Source organism: Pristiophorus japonicus, chromosome 6 (assembly GCF_044704955.1).
Source record: "Pristiophorus japonicus isolate sPriJap1 chromosome 6, sPriJap1.hap1, whole genome shotgun sequence".
Taxonomy (NCBI): Eukaryota; Metazoa; Chordata; class Chondrichthyes; family Pristiophoridae; genus Pristiophorus; species Pristiophorus japonicus.
The window spans coordinates 22,060,457-22,083,172 of NC_091982.1; the positions used below are offsets into that span (position 1 = coordinate 22,060,457).

Consider the following 22,716-nt stretch of genomic DNA (forward strand, 5'->3'; position numbering starts at 1 on the left):
TGACACTCCAGTGCAGTGCTGAGGGAGTGCTGCACTGTCGGAGGTGCTGTCTTTCGGATGAGACGTTAATCCCCCTCAGGTGGACGTAAAAGATCCCATGGCACTATTTTGAAGAAGACCTGGGGAGTTATCCCCGATGTCCGGGCCAATATTTATCCCTCAATCAACATAACAGAAAACAGATTATCTGGTCATTATCACATTGCTGTTTGTGGGAGTTTGTTGTGCGCAAGTTGACTGCCACGTTTCCCACATTACAACAGTTCCAGAAGTTCTTCATTGGCTGTAAAGCACTTTGAGACGGTCCGGTGGTCGTAAAAGGCGCTATATAAATGCAAGTCTTTCTTTACACCTCTCCTTGCCAAATGTTTGGGGACTATCTTTGTTCTCTCTCTAAGAGTAGGTTACATTAAAGGGACAATTTTAACCCCTCTAGGTAAGAATGGGGCAGGTGAGGAGTAAAAGTCACGTTTGTGGCCGCCTTGTACACGACCCACACCGTTACCATCCCCACCATTTCAGCTGATCTGTTTGTAGCTGCGTATCAGGTGCTCGTCCAGGAAACCAGGGTCCTAACTAAATGGTCAAAGTTGCGCTTTAATAACTTGGCTCAACTGCATTTTAACTCAAATTGTGGATGCCCCACCCACTCAGATCTGCCAGCAAGACCGAGCGGGATTGGTGGCTAAGAGCCCCCGAAGCACCAGCAAAGGGGGCTCTCAGCTGCAACTCACTGGATCACAGGATCTTTTGCTGCCTGGATTTCCAGGATTGTTTCCAGCTTCCAGATTGCAACTTCTGCATTTTTGTTGCCTTACCACCTTTTACTCGGGTGTCTTATTATGGTAGCAATTCTTGCTTCTGGATGGAGGAAGACTTGGAGGTAAATTACATCAGATGGGGCAGGGTGTGGGGGGCGGGCGATGGTGGCTGCGTGCAGTACACAGGGTCTACAGGTCAAAACTTTCTTTCCTGGACCTAACTGAGGAGCAGTGCAGGAGCATTCTACGTTTCTCCAGGCAAGCTGCCGCAGACCTCTGCATCCTCCTGCAACAGGGCCTGCTGCTTTCTAGACTAGGGGGAGCATGCCTTGCCAGAGGTCCTTAAAGTCACCACAGCCCTGATTTTTTTTAATGCCACTGGGTTCTTTCTATGTGCAGTGGAGGAGATCAGCCACATCAATGACTCACTGGCTAATTTCTCTCCCAATTGCATTTGATCTTTAATAACTGATGGCTTTTGGCTTCAGAAAATCTCTGATCGCTTTTATTGATGAGTGTGAGCTTTGGTGAACAAATCCTGCCTGATTGACCTGATGGCTGCCTGATTAGAACTAAACTTGTAAAATTATTGGCGAGCCCCGAGTTGTTGTTGTTGTTGTCTTTCACTTACAGCAATTTAGGTAGTCTTTAACAATTATTCAATCATGGTGCGAGAACCACAATCAAACCAGTAACTTATCAGCAAATTGTTGGGCATCTCAGTTAGGTTCCAACTGATGACCTGTTCAAGGCTGTCATGTGGAGTAATCCTCGCACCTACTAAATGTTACTATCTAGAATGAATTGCAGCACAAAACTTTTTGGCAGATCAGTTTATAACTGCTAATATTACACCCCTACATAGAGGCTTCTTTTCTTACTGAATTTGTGATATTCTGATACGCTCTTACAGTTTGTGAAGGATAAAGAATGATAGCGAGTCATCTGTTCTTGTAGGGTTTTCATTCTTCAAAGGATTTGCATCCTCCACAACATAGTCCCACCCATATATATTCAGTTATATTTGGGAAAGGAAGGTGGGTCGGGGTAATTTGGTTAGGTACTTTCAACAAACTGGCACAATGGCACCAATCTGTAGGCTTCTTATGACATGGGATTAAGAGACCACATGCAACATCTGCAATGCCTTAATGACATTTTTATGGGTGTTCTTAACGTATGGTTTCTCCAGAGCCTATTAAGGCAGACTATACTCATAAAGTGTATGGAAAATGCTATCATTCAAAAAAATATGGTAGGTAATGTTTTTGGATGAAGTACAAGTACTGCTGTGCAGCTGCAAGACACCAATTACAGGGTTTTTATTTTCTTCATTGGCTTATGTTTGTATAGTGGCTGTTGTTCCTTGTACTTACCTATCCGGTAAAGTTCCCTGTTACAGTAGCAAAACTGACCAAGAGTAGATGCAATTCACTTATCAAGGTATTGGAATAACCTTTTAAATTGATGAAACGAATAGTATTGTGCATAGCCAAATACAACTTCATCTTGTATAAGATTCTGAAGGGGCTGGACAGGGTAGATGCAGAGAGGATGTTGAAGAGGGAAATCTAGAACGAGGGGACATAGTTTCACAATAAGGGCTCGCCCATTTAAAACGGAAATGAGGAGGAATTTCTTCTGAGGGTCGTGAATCTTTGTAATTTTCTACCCCAGAGAGCAGTTGAGGCTGGGTCAATGAATATATTTAAGGTAGAGATAGAGAGATTTTTGAACGATAGGGGTGTTGAGGGTTCTGGGAAGAGGGCAAGAAAATGGAGTTAAGGCCAAGGTCAGATCAGCCATGATCTTATTGAATGACTGAGCCAGGGGCCAAATGGCCTACTCCTGCTCCTATTTCTTATGTTCTTCTGTAGAAGAAATTCTCAAGTCACATAATATGCAGAAATGCACACATTCATCTTATGCAGATCAGGAAGAACTTGGGATTGATGTCTGGCCTATGTTGAGTTAGTTAATCTACTCCTGGGTGTCAGACATCAGCGGAGATATTATAGTTGGTACCGGAGCCTCTGGGTTAGGGAGGAAAAACCTATGATCTAGGTCTCTGGGTTATTGCTCTCCACTGACCCCTGCTGGAGATGTGCATGTGTTGAATATGGGATCAGGGTCAGTTGTGATGCTTCCTGCAGATCAATAGTCTGTCTATGCTCACTGTGTAGTCTTGCACATGAAGTTTCTTGCACAAGATATTGGAAGGCAATTGCTTCTCTTAGAATTCTATCCCAACAAGGAGTCAATACTTCAGGAGAGAAGAGGGAAAGAATAGTGGGAAAAGAGGGAGAGGGATTCAATAAAAGAGGGAGCTGTGGCTTTGCGGAAATCAGGGAAGGAAAGTTTAAATATAACATAGCAATAGAAATTTGGGGATTTAATTTTGTATTGGAGTTATAAAAATCAACAATTCTTTGACTAGGAATATGCAGTGGTACTTATCGCAATGTTATTGGGCAATAGTGTTCCCGAGTAAATTATCATTTGCTCCTGGACAATTAATCATGTTTCTGCCTGCTTTTTGTTTTAAAGAAAATGTCATAAGAGAAAAGGGAAGAAAAGAAACACAAAACAGAAGAAGAGAAAGTGGTAAAGGCTATTCAGGGGGCTGGGAAAATAAGATTATCATGAATTAAAACCTGTAGTTAGTTGTGATTTAAGTCTTGCATTTATAACCAGATAAAACTGAGTAAGGGATATTAAGATGAATCTTAGAATAAGAATAATAGTAATAACATAAGCATAGAACTGTGATTCTAATTCTGTGGATCTGTGCTTATCATTTAACGTTAGATGTGAGGAGGACAGGATTGGGGAAAATAGTAATACAAACATACAAAATTAATGATCAGGAAAAGACCTGCTGGTTGAAATGAGAAATGTCTTTTTGTGCAGCAGCCAACATGAAGATGACTGTTTTGATGGAGAGAAGCTATGTAATGTTGGCACTCATCTTAGAAGAACACAGGAATGTACCGGAATTTTGTTCTGGGCGGGTGGGGGGATGGGGAGTTCTGATGCGGGCGGGAGGCCGGGTTTCCCGCAGGCCCTGGCGATTTTACCGGCAGGGCCTAATTTGAATGCGAGGCCATGGTTTCCCGCCCGCAACCAGCCAGCTTGAGAGGCTGCCTCGCTGCGGGTGGGTAGGCCTCAGTTGTGAGTGGTCAGACCGACGGGAGGAGGGTCAGCAATCTGGAGGGGAGAGAGAAGATTGGCGGGCCTCGGCAATCGGGAGGGGAGAGATCGAGTCGGAAATCGGGAGGAGAGGGAGGATCGAGGGGTTGCGTGATCGGGGTGGGGTTCGGCCCAGGATCGGGGTGGGTGGAAGGACCAGAGGATCAGCGAGGGTGTTGCCGGAGGATCGGGGCCGGCCAAATCATCATCGTTGGGAGGGGAGGCCTGGGGGTGGGGAACAGGGGCGGTGATGGTCACGAGCCTGCATCTAAGAGGTGGGTATAAAGTCACTTACCTCTTGGAAGCAGCAGTCCCCGCCTCGGTTCATCTGCTGGGTTTCACGAGTTGTGTGAGCGGAGTGACTGCTGACAATGAACCAGAAGCTGATGCCAATGACCGGAAGCTGCACAGAAGTGTTCTGCGCATTAATCTGATGTTCGTTTCTGCTTTTTTTCCATAGAGCCAGTGTGACCCCCAGGCCTGTTTCGTCTTCCCGACATTTTTCCCCAGGCCTACTCCGTGTTCTTGGCATTTTCCCTCGGACCCAGTGTGTCCCGAAACAAACAGCCAAAATAACACAGACTGCGCATGTGCAACTACTTCCGGTTCGTTGGCAGCAGTCGCGTCCTTGTGTGAAACCCGTCCATAAATTCAAAATGGAGGGTAATAGAGAGGCTTCCAGTCTCATTACAATATTTAAATTGAAGTAACTCCCCCTGACAGCGGGTTGGTTGCCTGTCCCGCCTCCAGCAAAACCGGACGTGGGTGGGTTAAGGTCGGGATTTACATTTTTAACAATTTAACTGTCCCCCCGCTTCAAACCCACCCATTTTTTGATGGAAAAATTCCAGCCATGGAAACTTTCAGGTGGAATTATTGGCGGATGGGGAGTTCTGATGCTCTTGTGCATGACTTATCTTGTATGTTGGTATATAGTAAGTAATTTAATTCTGCAACTGAAAGCAGGATGATGGACGTCTGTTCTAGCTGATATCTAAGCTACATATTCAGATGTTGAAAACTAGATAGCCAACAACTGAAAGCTAGGAGTAGACCTCATTTGAGTTTCTATATGTGGCCAGGCCACTGAAACCACTCCCTGCTTTGCTCTTTTTCTGATGAGGCGAAGCTGTGGCAGTGGGTTAGGAGATATCTAATTTAAAAGCTTACATTTAAACATCCGCTATCTAGTTACTGGATCCCCTGCATTTTATCAATCACCAGCAGATCTCCCCTGGTGGAATAGTTGACGGAGAAGGGATATCATGATAGTAAATCAGATAGTAAGTTAAATCATTGCAGTAGGTCAAGGGGACACGGGTTTAAATAAATAGCTTCAGGATGAATATCAAGAAGTTCTCCACACAGGATGGTCAACATGTGGAGTGAAGTTTTGGATAGAATAGTGTAGGCAAAAGCTCTGGAATATGCTAGGACTATACATTATTTCTGGATGGATGAGCTGATGAGCCTAATGGTCTTCCTTGTTCATATCTATCTTGTGAATAGAGGACTTTGACAAGTCATATGAATACTGAGTTAGGCTGGCTCCCGTAGAGCTCTCTTCATTTTTCTGTCACCCTTCAACAAGACAAGCTGGAATATTTTGGCACATTGCATGAAGGCATGAGAAGACGAATCTGAGGTCGGGGGGGGGCGGTGGGTGGGGATGGTGATGGTGGCAAGATCTTAGTTTCCTTCTGCTGATTGCAAGAAAGTTGGTAGGCTTGAAAGGAACTTCTTAAATTTCTGATCCTGACTTTACTCATTCTGCTGTTACAGTTCTCTTGAAACAGACTTCTAAATCTATGCCAGGGAGAGAAAAGCGAAGTGATCTTAGCTTATTTTTCTTTCAGATAGTTTGCCTGGGTAATGTTACGCCAGCGTGCATAGTTGTTAACGAAGGTGGAGTTCGCCCTCCCTTGCAATAGCACAAACAAAATCTTAAGATTGAATATCTGAGTACAGGAGGCACAGAAACCAAAACTGCAATGACAGCTCCATCAATCGACTGGAGGGAAGGGAAACGCAGCCAGGGTTCCCCTTCCTCATCAATATCCTGTGGTTAAGCTGTGATACTTCTTGCTGACAATCACTGATTAGGCTTGCATGAAGATAGTACACTTGGATAAGGTACTGGAGGCTGCCTGTGGAACTGTATCTCAGCAAGAAATCGGTGGCTTCAAAAGAGGATAGTAAGAAAACAGCTGCTGCATTGGAAAGTGAATTCACCAGCACGAATAAAAGTGGATGCATCACAAGGGGAGGGGAGAAGGTTGGGGAAGGGGAACATGTCTGTTAAAAGGACTTTCTCTAATGAGATAAATCAACCTGCTATCAAGAGTTTCCTTATTATATTTTCCTTACTCATTAAGCTGTGAAATTTTAGAGTGGGATGTTTTTTCTCTCTGCCTCGTTCGAATATAATCATCAGTTTGGAATAGGAATGCTTTATGTGGTTGGGATGTAAACATTTGCCTTTGCACTTCAGTTGCTCCTATTATATTAGAATAATTATTTTTCTTGCCACATATATTCATAAGAAATAAAGTCTTCAAGAAACCAAAAATTCAGCAGCCTACAGAGAGAAAATTACAGGACCTAATGCCAAAAACATTTTGGAAACAATGAACAAGATAAATTTGAATGCACTAGATACATAGGGGTCAAAATTCGTTTTGTAACGGCACCCGTTGCCACTGGAGAGGGGAGGTTAACAGGCGGCTAAGTCCTTACCTTCGGCAGCGACCGAGTTCCTGGGCTGATTGGAAGTTTAATTGGGTGGTGGGGCAGCGCCAAGACATAGCACTGCGTGCTCGGCCGCCACCCACATGGTGACGTAATCGAACGTGCAACGCCTCTTGCTGCCACAGCTCTGAAATTAGGTGAGTACGGTGTCCTTACCGGCAGGCGCCCGTACAGCCTGGGAAAGCTGGTGGGACATCGGGGATCCCGGGATGATATCGTCCAGAGATCAAGGTAAGGTGTTCATGTTTATTTTTTTTTGCATTTAGGTATTAATAGGATCAGTGGGGAAGTGCGGGTGAAGGACAGTGTCGGAAACTTGGCAGCCTAATTTTCAGAAATTCGGTAGGCATCCCGAGATGCTGCTCTGTTGGCGCCTGAGGATGAGTGTGCAACGTCACTTTTAGCACTGCCCTCTCCTCTTTGGCCGGCAAAACTGAATTTTGTAGTTTGAGGCGGCATCTACCGCCTGGCGTTAAAATCAGTACTCGGCCAGTGACACCACCTCAAAAGTGGCGGGACCGAATTTCGACCCCATAGTGAGTTAAAACTCATCAAAAATAATGTCCAAAACAGAGTGGGTGGGGAGAGGAAAGTGATCTCTTACAGACACAAAAAGAACTAAGCAAGTGCCAAGATTCCTAGTAAGTACTGTAACATCCATAAGAGAAGAGAGAAGAACTGACTCATAAAATAGACATACATTTTCAAACACAGGAGAAACCACCAAATGAGTGTAGGCAAAAGAAAAATCAGAACTACAGGTCAATAAAAAGGTAATCCACAGGAAGAGGAAGCAAGTAGCTGAAGAAAGAAAAAGAATTGCTTTCAAAAGAAAGAAAATAAACTTGTAATATATAGTACAGATTGAACCTCTCTAGTCCGGGACTCTCTGGTCCGGCAACCTCCCTGGTGCGGCATCATTACCGGTGGCGGAGGGGGGGGGGGGTCACGACCCAAGTTGTGTCCTGTGCTCATCAAGTTGAGTAATTTTTAAGAGTATGGAGATTGCTGTATTTACAAGATCCCTATACATGATAAAGCACATGGGTGCCCACGAAAGTCGATTCCTCCAAACGGCGAACACATCAACCAAAGCAAAACAGGCTGAAAACTGCCACAGATCTGGGGCACAAACATCGGTTAGCGGGCGGGCGACCCTCGGGGCCCAGTGACATTGCTGCCCCCTCCCAACAACACCCGCCCCGAGCTGCCGCTCACCTTTTTGGTGTTGGATTTGGAGGCCGGATGGAAATCCTTTTTATACATGAAATTGGTAAATAATTTCCCAATGTCAACGGGAACCGCTTCACAGCCGTCACGCCTGAAAATGGGGTCGGGATCAGGAGGATCCACGGGTTCCCATAAGGACGGAACGACCAGTTGTCAGGTGAGGGGATCTTAGTGTTTATTTAAACCGGGTACTGCTGACAACGCTGCTGACAACGACCGACTGGGTGGGAACCTGCCACCCCTGATCCCGACCCCATTTTCAGGCGTGACGGCTTTATCGTGTATAGGGAGCTGTGTAGAGACAGTAATCGGCCTTTCCCTGTCGTCTTACTCTCCATATTCTTTAACAACATTTAAAAAAAAAGATAACATTGTTATAATAGCATATTCTACAAACCAGATATTCAACAAGGTCTCTCTACAGTTTTACAAAGTTAGCCACTTGTCAGTTTGTCTCTAGGGTACTGCTGACAACGATAGGGTCGGCATGACCTCCCGTGGTCCGGAAAATTCTCAGGTCCGGCGCCGGTCAGGTCCCGAGGGTGCCAGACTAGAGAGGTTCAATCTGTACCACATCACACCTCTCCAATGTCTCATTGTTTCACATACAATGGATTACTTTGAGTACAGTGACTGTAGGCAAATGCAACAATTGTGTTGCGCACAAGGTCCCACAAAAGATGCATAACTGACTAGTTAATCTGTTTTTCAATGGTGCTGATTTAGGAAAGAATATTGGCCAGGTTACTGGAAGAACTCTGCTCATTTTTGAATATTGCTATGGGATTTTTAAAGTGCACCTGAATCGCAAACGAACTCCCCTTCTTAATTTAGCTTTTACTAGACCTACTTGGGACATTGGTGCAGAATGGTTGCTGCATATGCTTACATAAGAACAATCACTGCATTCCAAAGAATGTGAATTATTTCAGGATGTAGGGGGTGGTGAATGAAACAATAAAAACTGAAATACTACTGCATCAGCAATGTACTATGTGCAACAACTTAATGAACAACCTCAGGAGCACAACTTCAAGTAAACCATATCCAAAGGACAAAAGGAATAGATTCATATTGGTGAAAAACAAATCCAGGGCTGAATATCAGGAAGTTTGTTCTTCATCCGACACAGATCAAAATATGGAATGGATTCTTGGAAATACAGATAGAACCTGTGACTCATTTGCACTTGGCCAACTGGTCTGCTGGGGAAGCCTAAGTAAAGTGTAAAAAAAGAAAAATCTGCACCAGTTGATTCCTACAATTGGCACATTGATGCGGCTGGGATTTGAACATGTATGCAAGATATGAATATGTTTACAGTCTTTCAGTAAAGAATTTCAGTTTCGAAATCAAACTTCATCACTGCACTTAGGAAAACAAAACTCTGCTTATGTAGGTTTCTCAGTAGTTTGGTTTGGAAGTGTACTAATGGGTTTCTGCGTGTGTTAGGCACTCTTTTCCCCCCCCCCCCCCCCCCCGCAGAAAAAGGAGGCTTGTCAGGTTATGCCCCATATCATTATTGCAATGCTAAATTTAAACATATGAATGTACTGGTGTAACATAAATTTAATTGCATTTTTAAAAATCATAATTTTTCTATACTGATTATGATTTTGTCTATCAAGTAACCGTCATCGACGTACTGAACAGGAGGAGGATGAAGAACTGCTTTCTGAGAGCAAAAAGGCTTCAAATGTTTGTGTTCGATTCGAAGAGTCACCATCCTGTAAGTACGACCATGATTTCATGTGTGGGATTATTAGTGGTAGAGGTCAGGTTTTCACAAATGGCATCCTGTCAGGTTTGTGGGTTCTTCTTCATTGTAAATTGAGTCCCTTTTGTATATTTCTATGGCATGAATTAAATTCCATACATTTAAAATTAGTTGAAATGTATGCACTTTATTCAACAGTTGCAAAGCCTTTTGGTGCCTGTAAGTGGTGCTACTGCACTTATAATAGTCATAGTTATTCAATAGCACTGCCATGAATGGAGACATTAGACAGATTCTAAACAACATTCTTCATGTCTCTTTTTGCTATTAATTAATCGCATTTACATTCATACTTGAAAAAGATTTGAGCACACAATGAAGAGCATCAGCGTAACCTAGTCTGACCTTGTGTAAGTAAGGACCTAGTTGAGCAGAAATTAATTTTATGTACATATTCACACGTGTTTTTTCAAAAAAAAAGTGAACATACTAAAACTTGGGTGTGCAAAATCTCTGTCATGAACAAATTTAAGTTAAGTATTCTGTTTTTTTTTCAATCCGCCCCCCCACTCAGTCACACAGTACTTCCCTGATTTAGATGCTGAGAAAGAAACTGGAGCGGAGGGGGTTGGATTTCAAATGGGATCCAATTTTAGGCAGATGAAAGGCATGTCAAACACAATCATTGAGGCCTGGGGCTGTTAATTCCTAGGCTTAATTTGCACCCTGCTGGCCTATTAAAAAGAAACAAGAACTTTGGACTGGGGAATTCTACTTTTTTAATATTTTAATTTGAAAGCTTTACCCCTTTATTTAAAAAATGCATCAGTAATGATGAAATTAGAACCTATGGCAACAATAACGATAATGGTTTGATAGATTGATGGAATCGTAACAAGTTTTATATATCGTGTAATGAAGTCCCTGACTAGAGATTGAGGGGCTGATAATGCCCTCCGCCCGAAACGAGTTGCACCTACCGCTGTTGAAATTCAGCTTTTTGGGTGATGTTTCCAGCCGGAGCGGTGTTGGTGTGGGGAGAGGGTTGAAGTGGGGGCAGGTTAGAGTGGCCGAAGCTCCAAGTCATCAGCGCCGCGCTGATGACATCGTGCTGGCACGTCACAATGTCCCTCCCCTTCAGTTAAAGGGGAAGGCCGTTGCGAACTCTACAGCCACTTCAGTGGCAAACACTGGGCCGTCAGGGAGGGTTTTGGCAGGGCCAGCGGCCTGGCACACAAGAGGGGTGTTGGCCAACAAAAAAAAAAGTAACATGGAGTCGCCGGCAGCGCCATCTCCCCTTTAAGGGCGGCCGCACCGCCCAGCAACAGCAGAAAGGGTACCGACAGAAAAAGCTGTCGGGCACCGACTGTCGGCAGCGCCGCGCCCGTGGGGCAATTTTGGGAAGGGGTCGATGCGTGCATGTCGCAGCGGGAAAATGGGCAGAGCGGTCCCCCACACCACTCCAAAAAAAGAGAGCAATATCAAAAATGGCTGCCCTCTCCGCACCGACCCGTGGGCCTTATAGAAAAGGGCAATTTCGGCCCCTAAATCAGGAGCAAGACTGTCAAAGGCATGCTTAAAAATCAGGAGCAGGACTGGCAAAGGCATGCTAAAACATTAGGAGCAAGACTGGAAAAGACATGCTGTAAATTCAGGAGAAAGACTGAAATGCATGCTTTAAAATCTGGAGCAAGATTGGAGCAGACATGTCTGTTGGTGGCCTGGCCGAACCCGCGGGCATAATTGTCGGCCCGACCTGGCAGTCGGCCGACAAAAAAAAAAGTAACATGGAGTCGCCAGCACCGCCATCTCCCCTTTAAGGGCAGCCGCACCGCCAAGCCACAGAAAGGGCACCGAGAGCAAAAACTGCCAGTGGCACCGACTGGCGGCGAATTGCTCTCATAAGAACATAAGAATTTGGAACAGGAGTAGGCCATCGAGACCCTCGAGCCTGCTCCGCCATTCAACAAGATCATGGCTGATCTGGCCGTAGACTCAGCTCCACTTACCCACCCGCTCCCCATAACCCTTAATTCCCTTATTGGTTAAAAATCTATCTGCCTGTGATTTGAATACATTCAATGAGCTAGCCTCAACTGTTTCCTTGGGCAGAGAATTCCACAGATTCACAACCCTCTGGGAGAAGAAATTCCTTCTCAACTTGGTTTTAAATTGGCTCCCCCGTATTTTGAGGCTGTGCCCCCTAGTTCTAGTCTCCCCGACCAGTGGAAACAACCTCTCTGCCTCTATCTTGTCTATCCCTTTCATTATTTTAAATGTTTCTATAAGATCACCCCTCATCCTTCTGAACTCCAATGAGTAAAGACCCAGTCTACTCAATCTATCATAGAATCATAGAATCATAGACATTTACAGCACGGAAGGAGGCCATTTTGGCCCATCGTGTCCGTGCCGGCCAACAAAAAGCTATCGAGGCTAATCCCACTTTCCAGCACTAGGTCCATAGCCCTGTAGATTACGGCACTTCAAATGCACATCCAAGTACTTGTTAAATGTGGTTCCTGCCTCTACCACTCTTTCAGAAAGGAAGTTCCAGACCTGCACTACCCTCTGGGTGAAGAAATTTCCCCTCAAATCCCTTCTTATTCAACTGCAGGGGGCATCAGTCAAATCTGATCCCACCTTCACCCCCTGTGTACATACACACACACACATGCAGTTCAATAAGAACATAAGAAATGGGAGCAGGAGTAGGCCATACGGCCCCTTGAGCCTGCTCCGCCATTCAATCTGATCATGGCTGATCTTCAACCTCAACTCCATTTCCCCGCCCGATCCCTATGTCCCTTGATTCCCTTAATATTCAAAAATCTATCGTTCTCTATCTTGAATATACTTAACGATTGAGCCTCCACAGACCTCTTTCTTCAGCGTGAAAAAACTAAATGAATCACTGACACAGTATAAAAGAACTTGTGTTCTTCAATTTTGTTATTCAATGGCCCCACACAGCAGTGCTGCAGTATTCAATAGTGTTTTAATTTAACAGCGCCTGACTAACGTAAAATTAGACCTCATATATCCAAACTTGTGCTTAGATATATGAGGTCCCTTTATCTCCGCCTCGAGCTCAGAACTAGCAAAAGGACAGATACAATCTAGAAAACTGAACAATTCTCGTCAGAATAAAAAAAAAAAGATAGGGTAACATCATAAGGTAACTCCCTCATCTCCGGTATCAGCCTAGTGAATCGTCTCTGTACCCCCTCCAAAGCTAGTATATCCTTCCTTAAGTAAGGTGACCAAAACTGCACGCAGTACTCCAGGTGCAGCCTCACCAATACCCTGTACAGTTGCAGCAGGACCTCCCTGCTTTTGTACTCCATCCCTCTCGCAATGAAGGCCAACATTCCATTCGCCTTCCTGATTACCTGCTGCACCTGCAAACTAACTTTTTGGGATTCATGCACAAGGACCCCCAGGTCCTTCTGCACCGCAGCATGTTGTAACTTCTCCCCATTCAAATAATATTCCCTTTTACTGTTTTTTTTCCAAGGTGGATGATCTCACATTTTCCGACATTGTATTCCATCTGCCAAACCTTAGCTCATTCCCTTAACCTATCTAAATCTCTTTGCAGCGCCTCTCTGTCCTCGACACAACCCGCTTTCCCACTAATCTTTGTGTCATCTGCAAATTTTGTTACACTACACTCTGTCCCCTCTTCCAGGTCATCGATGTATACAGTTGTGGTCCCAGCACCGATCCCTGTGGCACACCACTAACCACCGATTGCCAACCCGAAAAGGACCCATTTATCCCGACTCTCTGCTTTCTGTTAGTCAGCCAATTCTCGATCCATGCTAATACATTTCCTCTGACTCTGCGTACCTTTATTTTCTGCAGTAACCTTTTGTGTGGCACCTTATCGAATGCCTTTTGGAAATCTAAATACACCACATCCATCGGATACACCTCTATTCACCATGCTCGATATATCCTCAAAGAATTCCAGTAAATTAGTTAAACATGATTTCCCCTTCATGAATGCATGTTGCGTCTGCTTGATTGCACTATTCCTATCTAGATGTCCCGCTATTTCTTCCTTAATGATAGCTTCAAGCATTTTCCCCACGACAGATGTTAAACTAACCTTCCTTTTGTCTGCCCCCTTTTTTAAACAGAGGTGTTACATTAGCTGCTTTCCAATCCGCTGCTACCTCCCCAGAGTCCAGAGAATTTTGGTAGATTATAACGAATGCATCTGCTATAACTTCCGCCATCTCTTTTAATACCCTGGGATGCATTTCATCAGGACCAGGGGACTTGTCTACCTTGAGTCCCATTAGCCTGTCCAGCACTACCCCCCTAGTGATAGTGATTATATCTAGGTCCTCCCTTCCCACATTCCCGTGACCAGCAATTTTTGGCATGGTTTTTGTGTCTTCCACTGTGAAGACTGAAGCAAAATAATTGTTTAAGGTCTCAGCCATTTCCACATTTCCCATTATTAAATCCCCCTTCTCATCTTCTAAGGGACCAACATTTACTTTGGTCACTCTTTTCCGTTTTATATATCGGTAAAAGCTTTGACTATCTTTTTATGTTTTGCGCATGTTTACTTTCGTAATCTTTCCTTTCTTTATTGCTTTCTTAGTCATTCTTTGCTATTCTTTGCTGTCGTTTAAAATTTTCCCAATCTTCTCGTTTCCACTAACCTTGGCCACCTTATACGCATTGGTTTTTAATTTGATACTCTCCTTTATTTCCCTGGTTATCCACGGCTGGTTATCCCTTCTCTTACCGCCCTTTTTCACTGGAATATATTTTTGTTGAGCACTATGAAAGCGCTCCTTAAAAGTCCTCCACTGTTCCTCAATTGTGCCACCGTTTAGTCTGTGTTCCCAGTCTACTTTAGCCAACTCTGCCCTCATCCCACTGTAGTCCCCTTTGTTTAAGCATAGTACGCTCGTTTGAGACACTACTTCCTCACCCTCAATCTGTATTACAAATTCAACCATACTGTGATCACTCATGGGGCAATTTCCAAAAGGGGCAATTTCCTGCAGGGCAATTTCGGAAAGAGGGTCAGTGCCAGTCGGTAATGGGTCGGCGCGTGCATGACCCGGTGGGAAAACGGGCTGAACAGTCAGTCCCCTGCACTGCTCCAAAAGTGAAGGAGGGCAATGTCAAAAATGGTGGCCCCTCCGCGGCAACTCAGCGGCCAGTCCACACTGACCCATGGCCACCGCTTTCAGACAGCCACTGGCCTTGCAGAAAGGGCCAATTTTGGCCCCTAAGAGTACATATACAACTCTGAAGAAGCGCTGGATTCGCTCAATTTTGGCTCATTCTTACCATAGCAAAGCAAAATACTGCGGATGCTGGAATCTGAAATAAAAACACAAAATGCTGGAAATCTCGGACAGGCAGCAACTGGAGAGAAGCAGAGTTTATATTTTGGGTCGATGACCCTTCGTCAGAACTCATTCTTACCATTATTGCAATCAAGTTGCCTTCTCGCTTGACTGCGTTACCTGGTGTAATGACTTTCAATTTATGGGAGACTCTTGTTGCTGATGCCATTTTATGAATAAATGTGATGGGTCAAAATGGGATCATCTGAAAAAAAGAGAGGGATTCCTCATGCCAGTAGTTCTTTTGAAATTCCATTGTGTACTTGCACTGACTTTTTCACTAAATTTATAGCCAGAAGGTATTTAATTTTCCAGCAATTCTTTTGTAGCAAGTGAAAGTAATGAAATTCTTAGGCTCTGTGGTCCAAATAATGTGCTGTTACAATCTTTTGAGGACAGAGGCTAGGGTGTATTATAAACTGGATTCGCTCATAATTTTATAGACTTTGATAGGTTTATTAAGTGACTGTTGAACAATTGCCTTCTGGATACCAGAAGTTGGATTGAATTTGTTAGTTTGTAAATATGGGATTAAAATTAAATAGATTTTTTTTTTCAATTATTGTTTTGACTTCTAGATGTGAAATCGGGAACACTTCGAGACTATCAAATACGAGGGTTGAACTGGATGATCTCCCTCTATGAAAATGGCATTAATGGTATCCTTGCTGATGAAATGGTAAGGAGGGGACTTTGAGGAACAGAATTAATATGAATTTAACTTGCATTGATTTAAAATGCTGCCTGTTAAATAGATAATCTTAAGATGGGGGAGTGGGTGGGTGTGTGGGTGGGGGGGCGGGGTGGTGCACAGGGTGACTGATGTTGCACATAAGTCTCGTTAAACCTGATAAATACCCCCCAAAATTTGATTCAAAATTGTGGTTAAAACTGGGAGACATCACTGTCCTCATACAGCTTTTCTAGTGCGACTTGAGTCGCTGCTTCTCCTGCCTCATTCTGGGAGCACTTCATTATCTGTCAGTACCAACAGGATGCACCGGTGTAGTGTGCACCTTCAGTCCTCCTTATTGTGTACAGACTGAACAGTGTCCCATGGGGAAACGAGGTACCAGGAATTAGGCTATTATATCAATTCCTTTTGTTAATCATTACATGCGAAAACAGTTGTAAACATTTATTATTTGCTTAAAGTATTTTCTTCATTCTAAAATTGCTTGCAGTTGATTTCATCTAATTTAAAAAAAAAAATAAAATCCCCATATCAGAAGGCATTATAATGCATCCAATGCAAAACCGTAAAAGGATGAAACTACTTGATTGGGAGATGGGATCTCTCTCTATAATATGAAGCGTTACCAGTTCTTACTCTTCTGTGGTGCTACACATTTTGCATTGATGTAAAGCCGAAACCACTTAATTAATTCAGTAAGTCGGAATAATTTTACCATTGATAAAAAAAAATTATATTTTTAAAATGTTATTTCTTGTTTTAAAAACAAATCTAGGGTCTTGGTAAGACACTACAGACCATTGCGTTGCTGGGCTACCTAAAACACTACAGGAATATACCTGGGCCACACATGGTTTTGGTACCAAAGTCTACATTGCACAATTGGATAAAAGAGTTCAAGCGCTGGGTTCCATCACTCCGTGCAGTTTGCCTTATTGGAGACAAAGATCAACGGGTAAGGAAATCTATTTTAAGAATATTTCTAAATATGCTTGGATGTATACACTTTCCTATTGTACACCATTTAATATTTGTAGGAGTCTTTTAAATAAAAGATTGTTAAAAGTTTCCATATGTGTATTCCCCCGCTTTCTCTTCTGAAGGCACTGACTCATACCGAAGTATGGTTTTATGGGTGCTGATCACTTTCCAATGCTGAGCTTAATTAACCATTCTTCATAGCTGAGCTAGTGGTGAAAATCTTCATCAAAAAGAAGGAAGGATGAGATTAAGAGCAATTAATTTATGCAGAAGGTTGTTACTGGAAGAGGTGGTGGTGAAAGGAAAGTGCATAAATAGTTGCAAATTTTTTTTAAAGGATATGGGAAAAGGACAGGAGACTGGATCGTACTGCATTGTTGGGATGGGCACAATTCTGTGCTGTAAACTTTATACAGTCCAGAAGATCCTAGGTTCAATTCTTGATTTATATTGAGTTAGTTGATGCCAGTCAGAGTGGCAAAGGGCTGCTACAGTTGGTCTCATTGTCCCATGGGTAGAGGTGGGGGAGTGGGGGGGTGGGAGGAGATCAGCCAGGGTTCCTACTCCTGACCCCTGCTCTAAAGTACGTGGGTGAGAACAGAATTCAGTGATTGCCAACGCTTGCTGCCTCGGATCACACAAGAACATTTTCATTGTCTCTTGTGACTTTTAATGCAAAATTGTGGTAGTCAAGCAGGAAATTGTGTAGTAATTTGTGGAAATTTTCATGGGATGTCATGAATGTCAAATCACTTGCTGTAAGAGTGGCCACTTGGATGAATGACTGGAGGGTACTGGGGAACTTTATCTCAGCAGGACTGAGTCTTTGAGGAGAAGAGATAATAAAATGGAGGGGATCAAACCAATCAATGGTGCCTTTTCTAACCTAGAAAAATGAAGGAGTTATAACCATGTATTTTCATTTAAAGTTTCTCTGATTTGAACCAGGCTGCCTTTATTCGGGATATTATGATGCCTGGAGAGTGGGATGTCTGTGTTACATCGTATGAAATGGTCATAAAAGAAAAATCTGTTTTCAAGAAGTTTAACTGGAGATATTTGGTAATTGATGAAGCTCACAGAATCAAGAATGAAAAATCCAAGGTAAGAATGTTATCTACTGGTACTAATATGTAAAGGTAGCCCTCATCTGAGCAGCTGAATGGAGGGCTATGTGAAGGTGAGGGGAAGTTTTTGAATCACCATCTGATACCAGAACTGCGAGGTTATACCTATCAGGAAAGGAAAACAGGCTGGATCTCTTTGCTCTTGAGAAGAGAAGGCTGAGGGGTGACCTAATAGAGGTCTTTAAAATTATTGAAGGTTTTGATAGAGTAGACAGAGAGAGAGAGGCCAAAATTACTCCCCTCCTTAAGCTCCATTACCGCCTCCAAGATCCACCCCGTGGATTTATTTTACACGGTCATCTCTGATGGCAAGAGCACCATTGTAGGCAAGCCTATAAAGTCAGTAACCCATCAGCGGTTCTGTCAAAGGCACCAAACCCTCCAGAGGAGGCTTACCCGAGTGTCTCTGACTGCTGTGTACCAGCAAAGGTCAAAGGTAAAAATCTTGACCAGAAAGGTAGATGTTCTGCAGTTTCATTTTCCCGAGAAAGAAGAATACGATGATGTGATGAACCATATTTACAATACGGTAAGAAGGAGGACAAAAGTGAGTAGGAAAGCATTTTTTGCACATTGTTGGTCACACATTTGGAAGGTCTCTGCCAGATTATTGACATCTCTAGCACGCAATTCTTGTGCATGCTCGGCTGCTGATCCTGCTGCTCAGTATAAACTCGGCAGCTTCACCAGTAAGGGACCTGAACTGTATCACTTCAGAAAGAAATGATTCTGTAACATAAATTGGCTGGTTTTCACTTAGTGACTGTTCCTTTACATCTAGTTGCTTTGCAGAAGCAATTTTAAACAAAACTGGGCCGAAAGTGCTCTTTTTTAAGGCCCATTATGGGGCGGGAAGCTCTTTCCAACCAGGGGCAGGTGGATGGTGCGGCCCATCCAGAATTGCCCCCGAGCCAGAAGCGACGCTGTCAACCGCGCGCCGAACCCTTTTCTACCCCGTGGGAGAAATTGCCCCGCAGGAGCACAGCCGCCGCCGATTGGTGCTCTCAATAGCTTCACACAGTCGGAAGCTACCAGTGGCTGGGCAGCGTGTCCACCCTTGAAAAGGGAAGGCGCCCCCAGTGGCTACCATTGTGTTTTATTTGCCGGCCGACTCTGCATCGACCCGACAATGGCGACCGCTGGTTCGGCCGGCCCATCAACCGGCAACTTGGTACCCCTCGGTGCCGGGCCACCAAGGCCTCCCTAATGACCCAGTGGACGCCATGGAGGCCTCGCTAAGGCTCACAGCGTACCTCCTCTTTAAGTGAAGGGGAGAGACGTTGCTCTACGTCGCGCTGACGTGCTCAGCGCGGCACTGATGACACCGCCCGTCTTCTGCCCCGTTACCGACTCTCTTCTGACCCTCTGCCGCCCCCAACACTGTCCTGTTCATTTATGCAGTCAAAAGTGCCCAATTTCCCTCTGCTCCCTGCTTCATCTGTACTGGCGGTAATTCGCCATTTAAATATTTTTACACACAGGATTGTGAGGCTACAGAATGTACTCCCAGAGCTCGTGATAAATTACAAAGCCTGCTTTTAAAAATAGGCCAGTGGTTGAAGGAAAGAGGGATAAAGGGATATGCACATGGGTTTAAGATTACTGCTCATGTGGAAGATAAACACCAGCATGGATTGTTTGGGCTAAACAGCATGTTTGTGTGCTACAATGTCTTCAATTTTATGTAAACAAATGCAGAGCTGTATATTTAATTTTTTAAAGTACATTTTTTTTACTGCTGCTTTTTTCCAATTCTGCCAACTTTTCCTTTTCTTCTCAGCTGTCTGAAATAGTTCGAGAGTTTAAATCGACAAACCGTTTGCTATTGACAGGAACACCTCTGCAGAATAATCTCCATGAACTCTGGGCTTTGCTCAACTTCCTGTTGCCTGATGTGTTCAATTCTGCTGATGTAAGTTGAGGCCATTTTTATTGAAACTGTTGCATGTTGATAGTTATATTCAAGTTTCTGTTCAGTGGCCTCCTAAGCAGCCTGCCACTTTTCCATACTTCTACCCCACCATCTCATCATATCCCTCAATCCTTTCTCTTTTCAAAACCGCCTCCAATTGTTTCACATCCCTTTACACTGCCTGTTTCTGCGGTCTTCCTTGGTAACTTATTATACAACAACAGATAATCTCATTTAGTGATTATGGTTGAGGGATAAGCTGCACTGCAGCACCTCCCAAACCTGCGACCTCTACCATCTAGAAGGACAAGGGCAGCAGGCACCTGGGAACACTACCGCCTCCAAGTCACACACCATCCTGACAGGATATTGGTGAGGCCACACCTAGAGTACTGCATACAGTTTTGGTCTCCGTATTTAAGGAAGGATATACAGGTTTGACCTCCAAAATCCGGAGTTCCGGAATCCAGACACCGGGTCAATCCGTGGCGGGGTCGACCGGAAACCGGAAAATGTTCCGATATCCGACTCCTCCGCCTCGGCGAACCGACTTCGCCCCGCCCCGACCGACCTCGGCCTGCCCTGACCCCGCCCCGGCCCGACTTCACGCGGCCCGACCCCACCCCGCCCGACTTCGCCCCGGTCCCCCTCCCCTTTACCTTGGCTGCCCGACCCCATCTACCTCGGGCCAGACAAGGAACTCCTCCACAGCGGCGGACCCCGCCCGATCAGGTCCTCTTCGGCGGGGCCCACGCGAGCACTCGGCGAGAATCTCTCCGCCCCTCCTTTCTGACATTCCGAAATCCGCAAATACCCGATCCTGGGCTCGGGTATTTCCGGATTCGTGACGTCAGAAAGACGTTCCAAAATCCGTCAAAACGCAAAATCCGGAACGGCCTCTGTCCCGAGGGCTCAGGATTCGGGGCGCTGCACCTGTATTTGCATTGGAGGCAGTTCAGAGAAGGTTCACTAGGTTGATTCCGGAGATGAGGGGGTTCACTTATGAAGATATGTTGAGTAGTTTGGGCCTATATTCATTGGAATTCACAAGAATGAGAGGTGATTTTATCGAAAGATATAAGATAATGAGGACGCTAGTCAAGTTAGATGCATAGAGGATATTTCCACTCATAGGGAAAACTAAAACTAGGGCACATAGTCTCAGAATAAGGGGCTGCCCATTTAAAACTGAGATGAGCAGGAATTTCTTCTCTCAGAAGGTTCATAAATCTATGGAATTATCTGCCCCAGAGAGCTGTGGAGGCTGGGTCATTGAATAAAACTAAGACAGAGATAGACAGAATAAAGGGTTATGGGGAGCAGGCGGGGAAGTGGAGCTGAGTCTATGATCAGATCAGCCATGATCATATTAAATGGTGGAGCAGGCTCGACGGGCCAAATGGCCTACTCCTGCTCCTATTTCTTATGGGAAATATATCGCTGTTCCTACATCCGTAACTGGGTCAAAATCCTGGAACTCCCTCCCTAACAGCACTGTGGGAGTATCTTTAAGCAATTTCGAGACTCTCATCCTTGTTTTCGGGTCCCTCCGTGGCCTTGCCCCTCTCTGTCTCTGTGGTCTCCTCTGGCCACACGGCCCCCTGGGGTGTCTGCGCTCCTCTGATTCTGCCATCTTGAACATCCTTGATTGTGATCGCTCACTCATTGGCGACCGTCCCTTCTGTTGCCTGGGCCCCAGGCTCTGGGGCTCCCTCCCTGGACCTCTCCGCCTCTCTGCTTCTCTCTCCTCCTTTGGGACGCTCCTTAAAACCTACCTCTTTGACCAAGCTTTTGGTCACCTACGCTAATTTCTTCTTGTGCGGCTCGGTGTCAAATTTTTCGTCTCATAATACTCCTGTGAAGCGCTTTGGGATGTTTCACTGCATTGAAGACGCTATATAAATACAAATGTTTTTGTTGTTGTGTGACCCGAGACAGTGTTGGTGGGTCAAACAGCTTTAGGGTGGCCCGGCCACCACATAATTGCACTTTTGGAATGCAGCACTAGGGACTAGCAGTGGGTACCTTTTCTGCCCCCCCGGCCTGCACAGGGGCACTGAGGCCTAACTACCTTGACTCGAATCTGCTGACTCAGCAGAGCCTGGGGATTGAATTTTTGGTATGCATTGTTTTTTTTAATTCAGTATAATATGTTTTCAGTATGAGGTGTTGCAGTTGTGTGAGGCGGACTGGTTGGGCTGGGTGCTCTTTGCCTTTCCGTCATTGTTCATAGGTTTATATGTAACCTTTAGGGCTGCTGACCAAGGGCCGTGCGGCTCTTTGTCGGTGGGCCGAAATGGCCTCCTGCGCCGTAAGCTTCTATGTTTCTACGTTTCAATAAGATCATGGCTAATCATTCCCTCAGTACCCCCTTCCTGCTTTCTCTCCATAACCCTTGATCCCCTTAGCCGTAAGGGTTAATCTAACTCCCTCTTGAATATATCCAATGAACTGGCATCAACAACTCTCTGCAGCAGGGAATTCCATAGGTTACAACTCTGAGTGAAGAAGTTTCTCCTCATCTCAGTCCTAAATGGCCTACCCCTTATCCTAAGACTATGTCCCCTGGTTCTGGACTTCCCCAACATCGGAAATATTCTTCCCGCATCTAACCTGTCCAGTCCCGTCAGAATCTTATACATTTCTATGAGATCCTCTCTCATCCTTCTAAACTCCAGTGAATAAAGGCCCAGTTGATCCAGTCGCCTCATATGACAGTCCAGCCATCCCTGGAATCAGTCTGGTGAACCTTTGCTGCACTCCCTCAATAGCAAGAATATCCTTCCTCAGATTAGGAGACCAAAACTGAACACAATATTCCAGGTGAGGCCTCATTAAGGCCCTGTACAATTGCAGTAAGACCTCCCTGCTCCTATACTCAAATCCCCTAGCTGTGAAGGCCAACGTACCATTTGCCTTCTTCACCGCCTGCTGTACCTGCATGCCCACTTTCAGTGACTGATGAACCATGACACCCAG

General features: G+C 44.7%; 1 protein-coding gene across 2 annotated transcripts in view; it reads left to right on the top strand.

The window, feature by feature from the left end:
• smarca1 (SNF2 related chromatin remodeling ATPase 1) overlaps positions 1 to 22,716 on the top strand; it is a 107,016-nt gene that overhangs the window by 26,504 nt on the left and 57,796 nt on the right. For both annotated transcript variants that reach the window (XM_070882699.1, XM_070882700.1), the window contains exons 5-9: positions 9,557 to 9,657; positions 15,602 to 15,702; positions 16,493 to 16,672; positions 17,647 to 17,802; positions 19,606 to 19,737. In XM_070882699.1, coding sequence (XP_070738800.1) covers positions 9,557 to 9,657; positions 15,602 to 15,702; positions 16,493 to 16,672; positions 17,647 to 17,802; positions 19,606 to 19,737 — 670 coding nt within the window. The remainder of the gene's footprint in view (positions 1 to 9,556; positions 9,658 to 15,601; positions 15,703 to 16,492; positions 16,673 to 17,646; positions 17,803 to 19,605; positions 19,738 to 22,716) is intronic.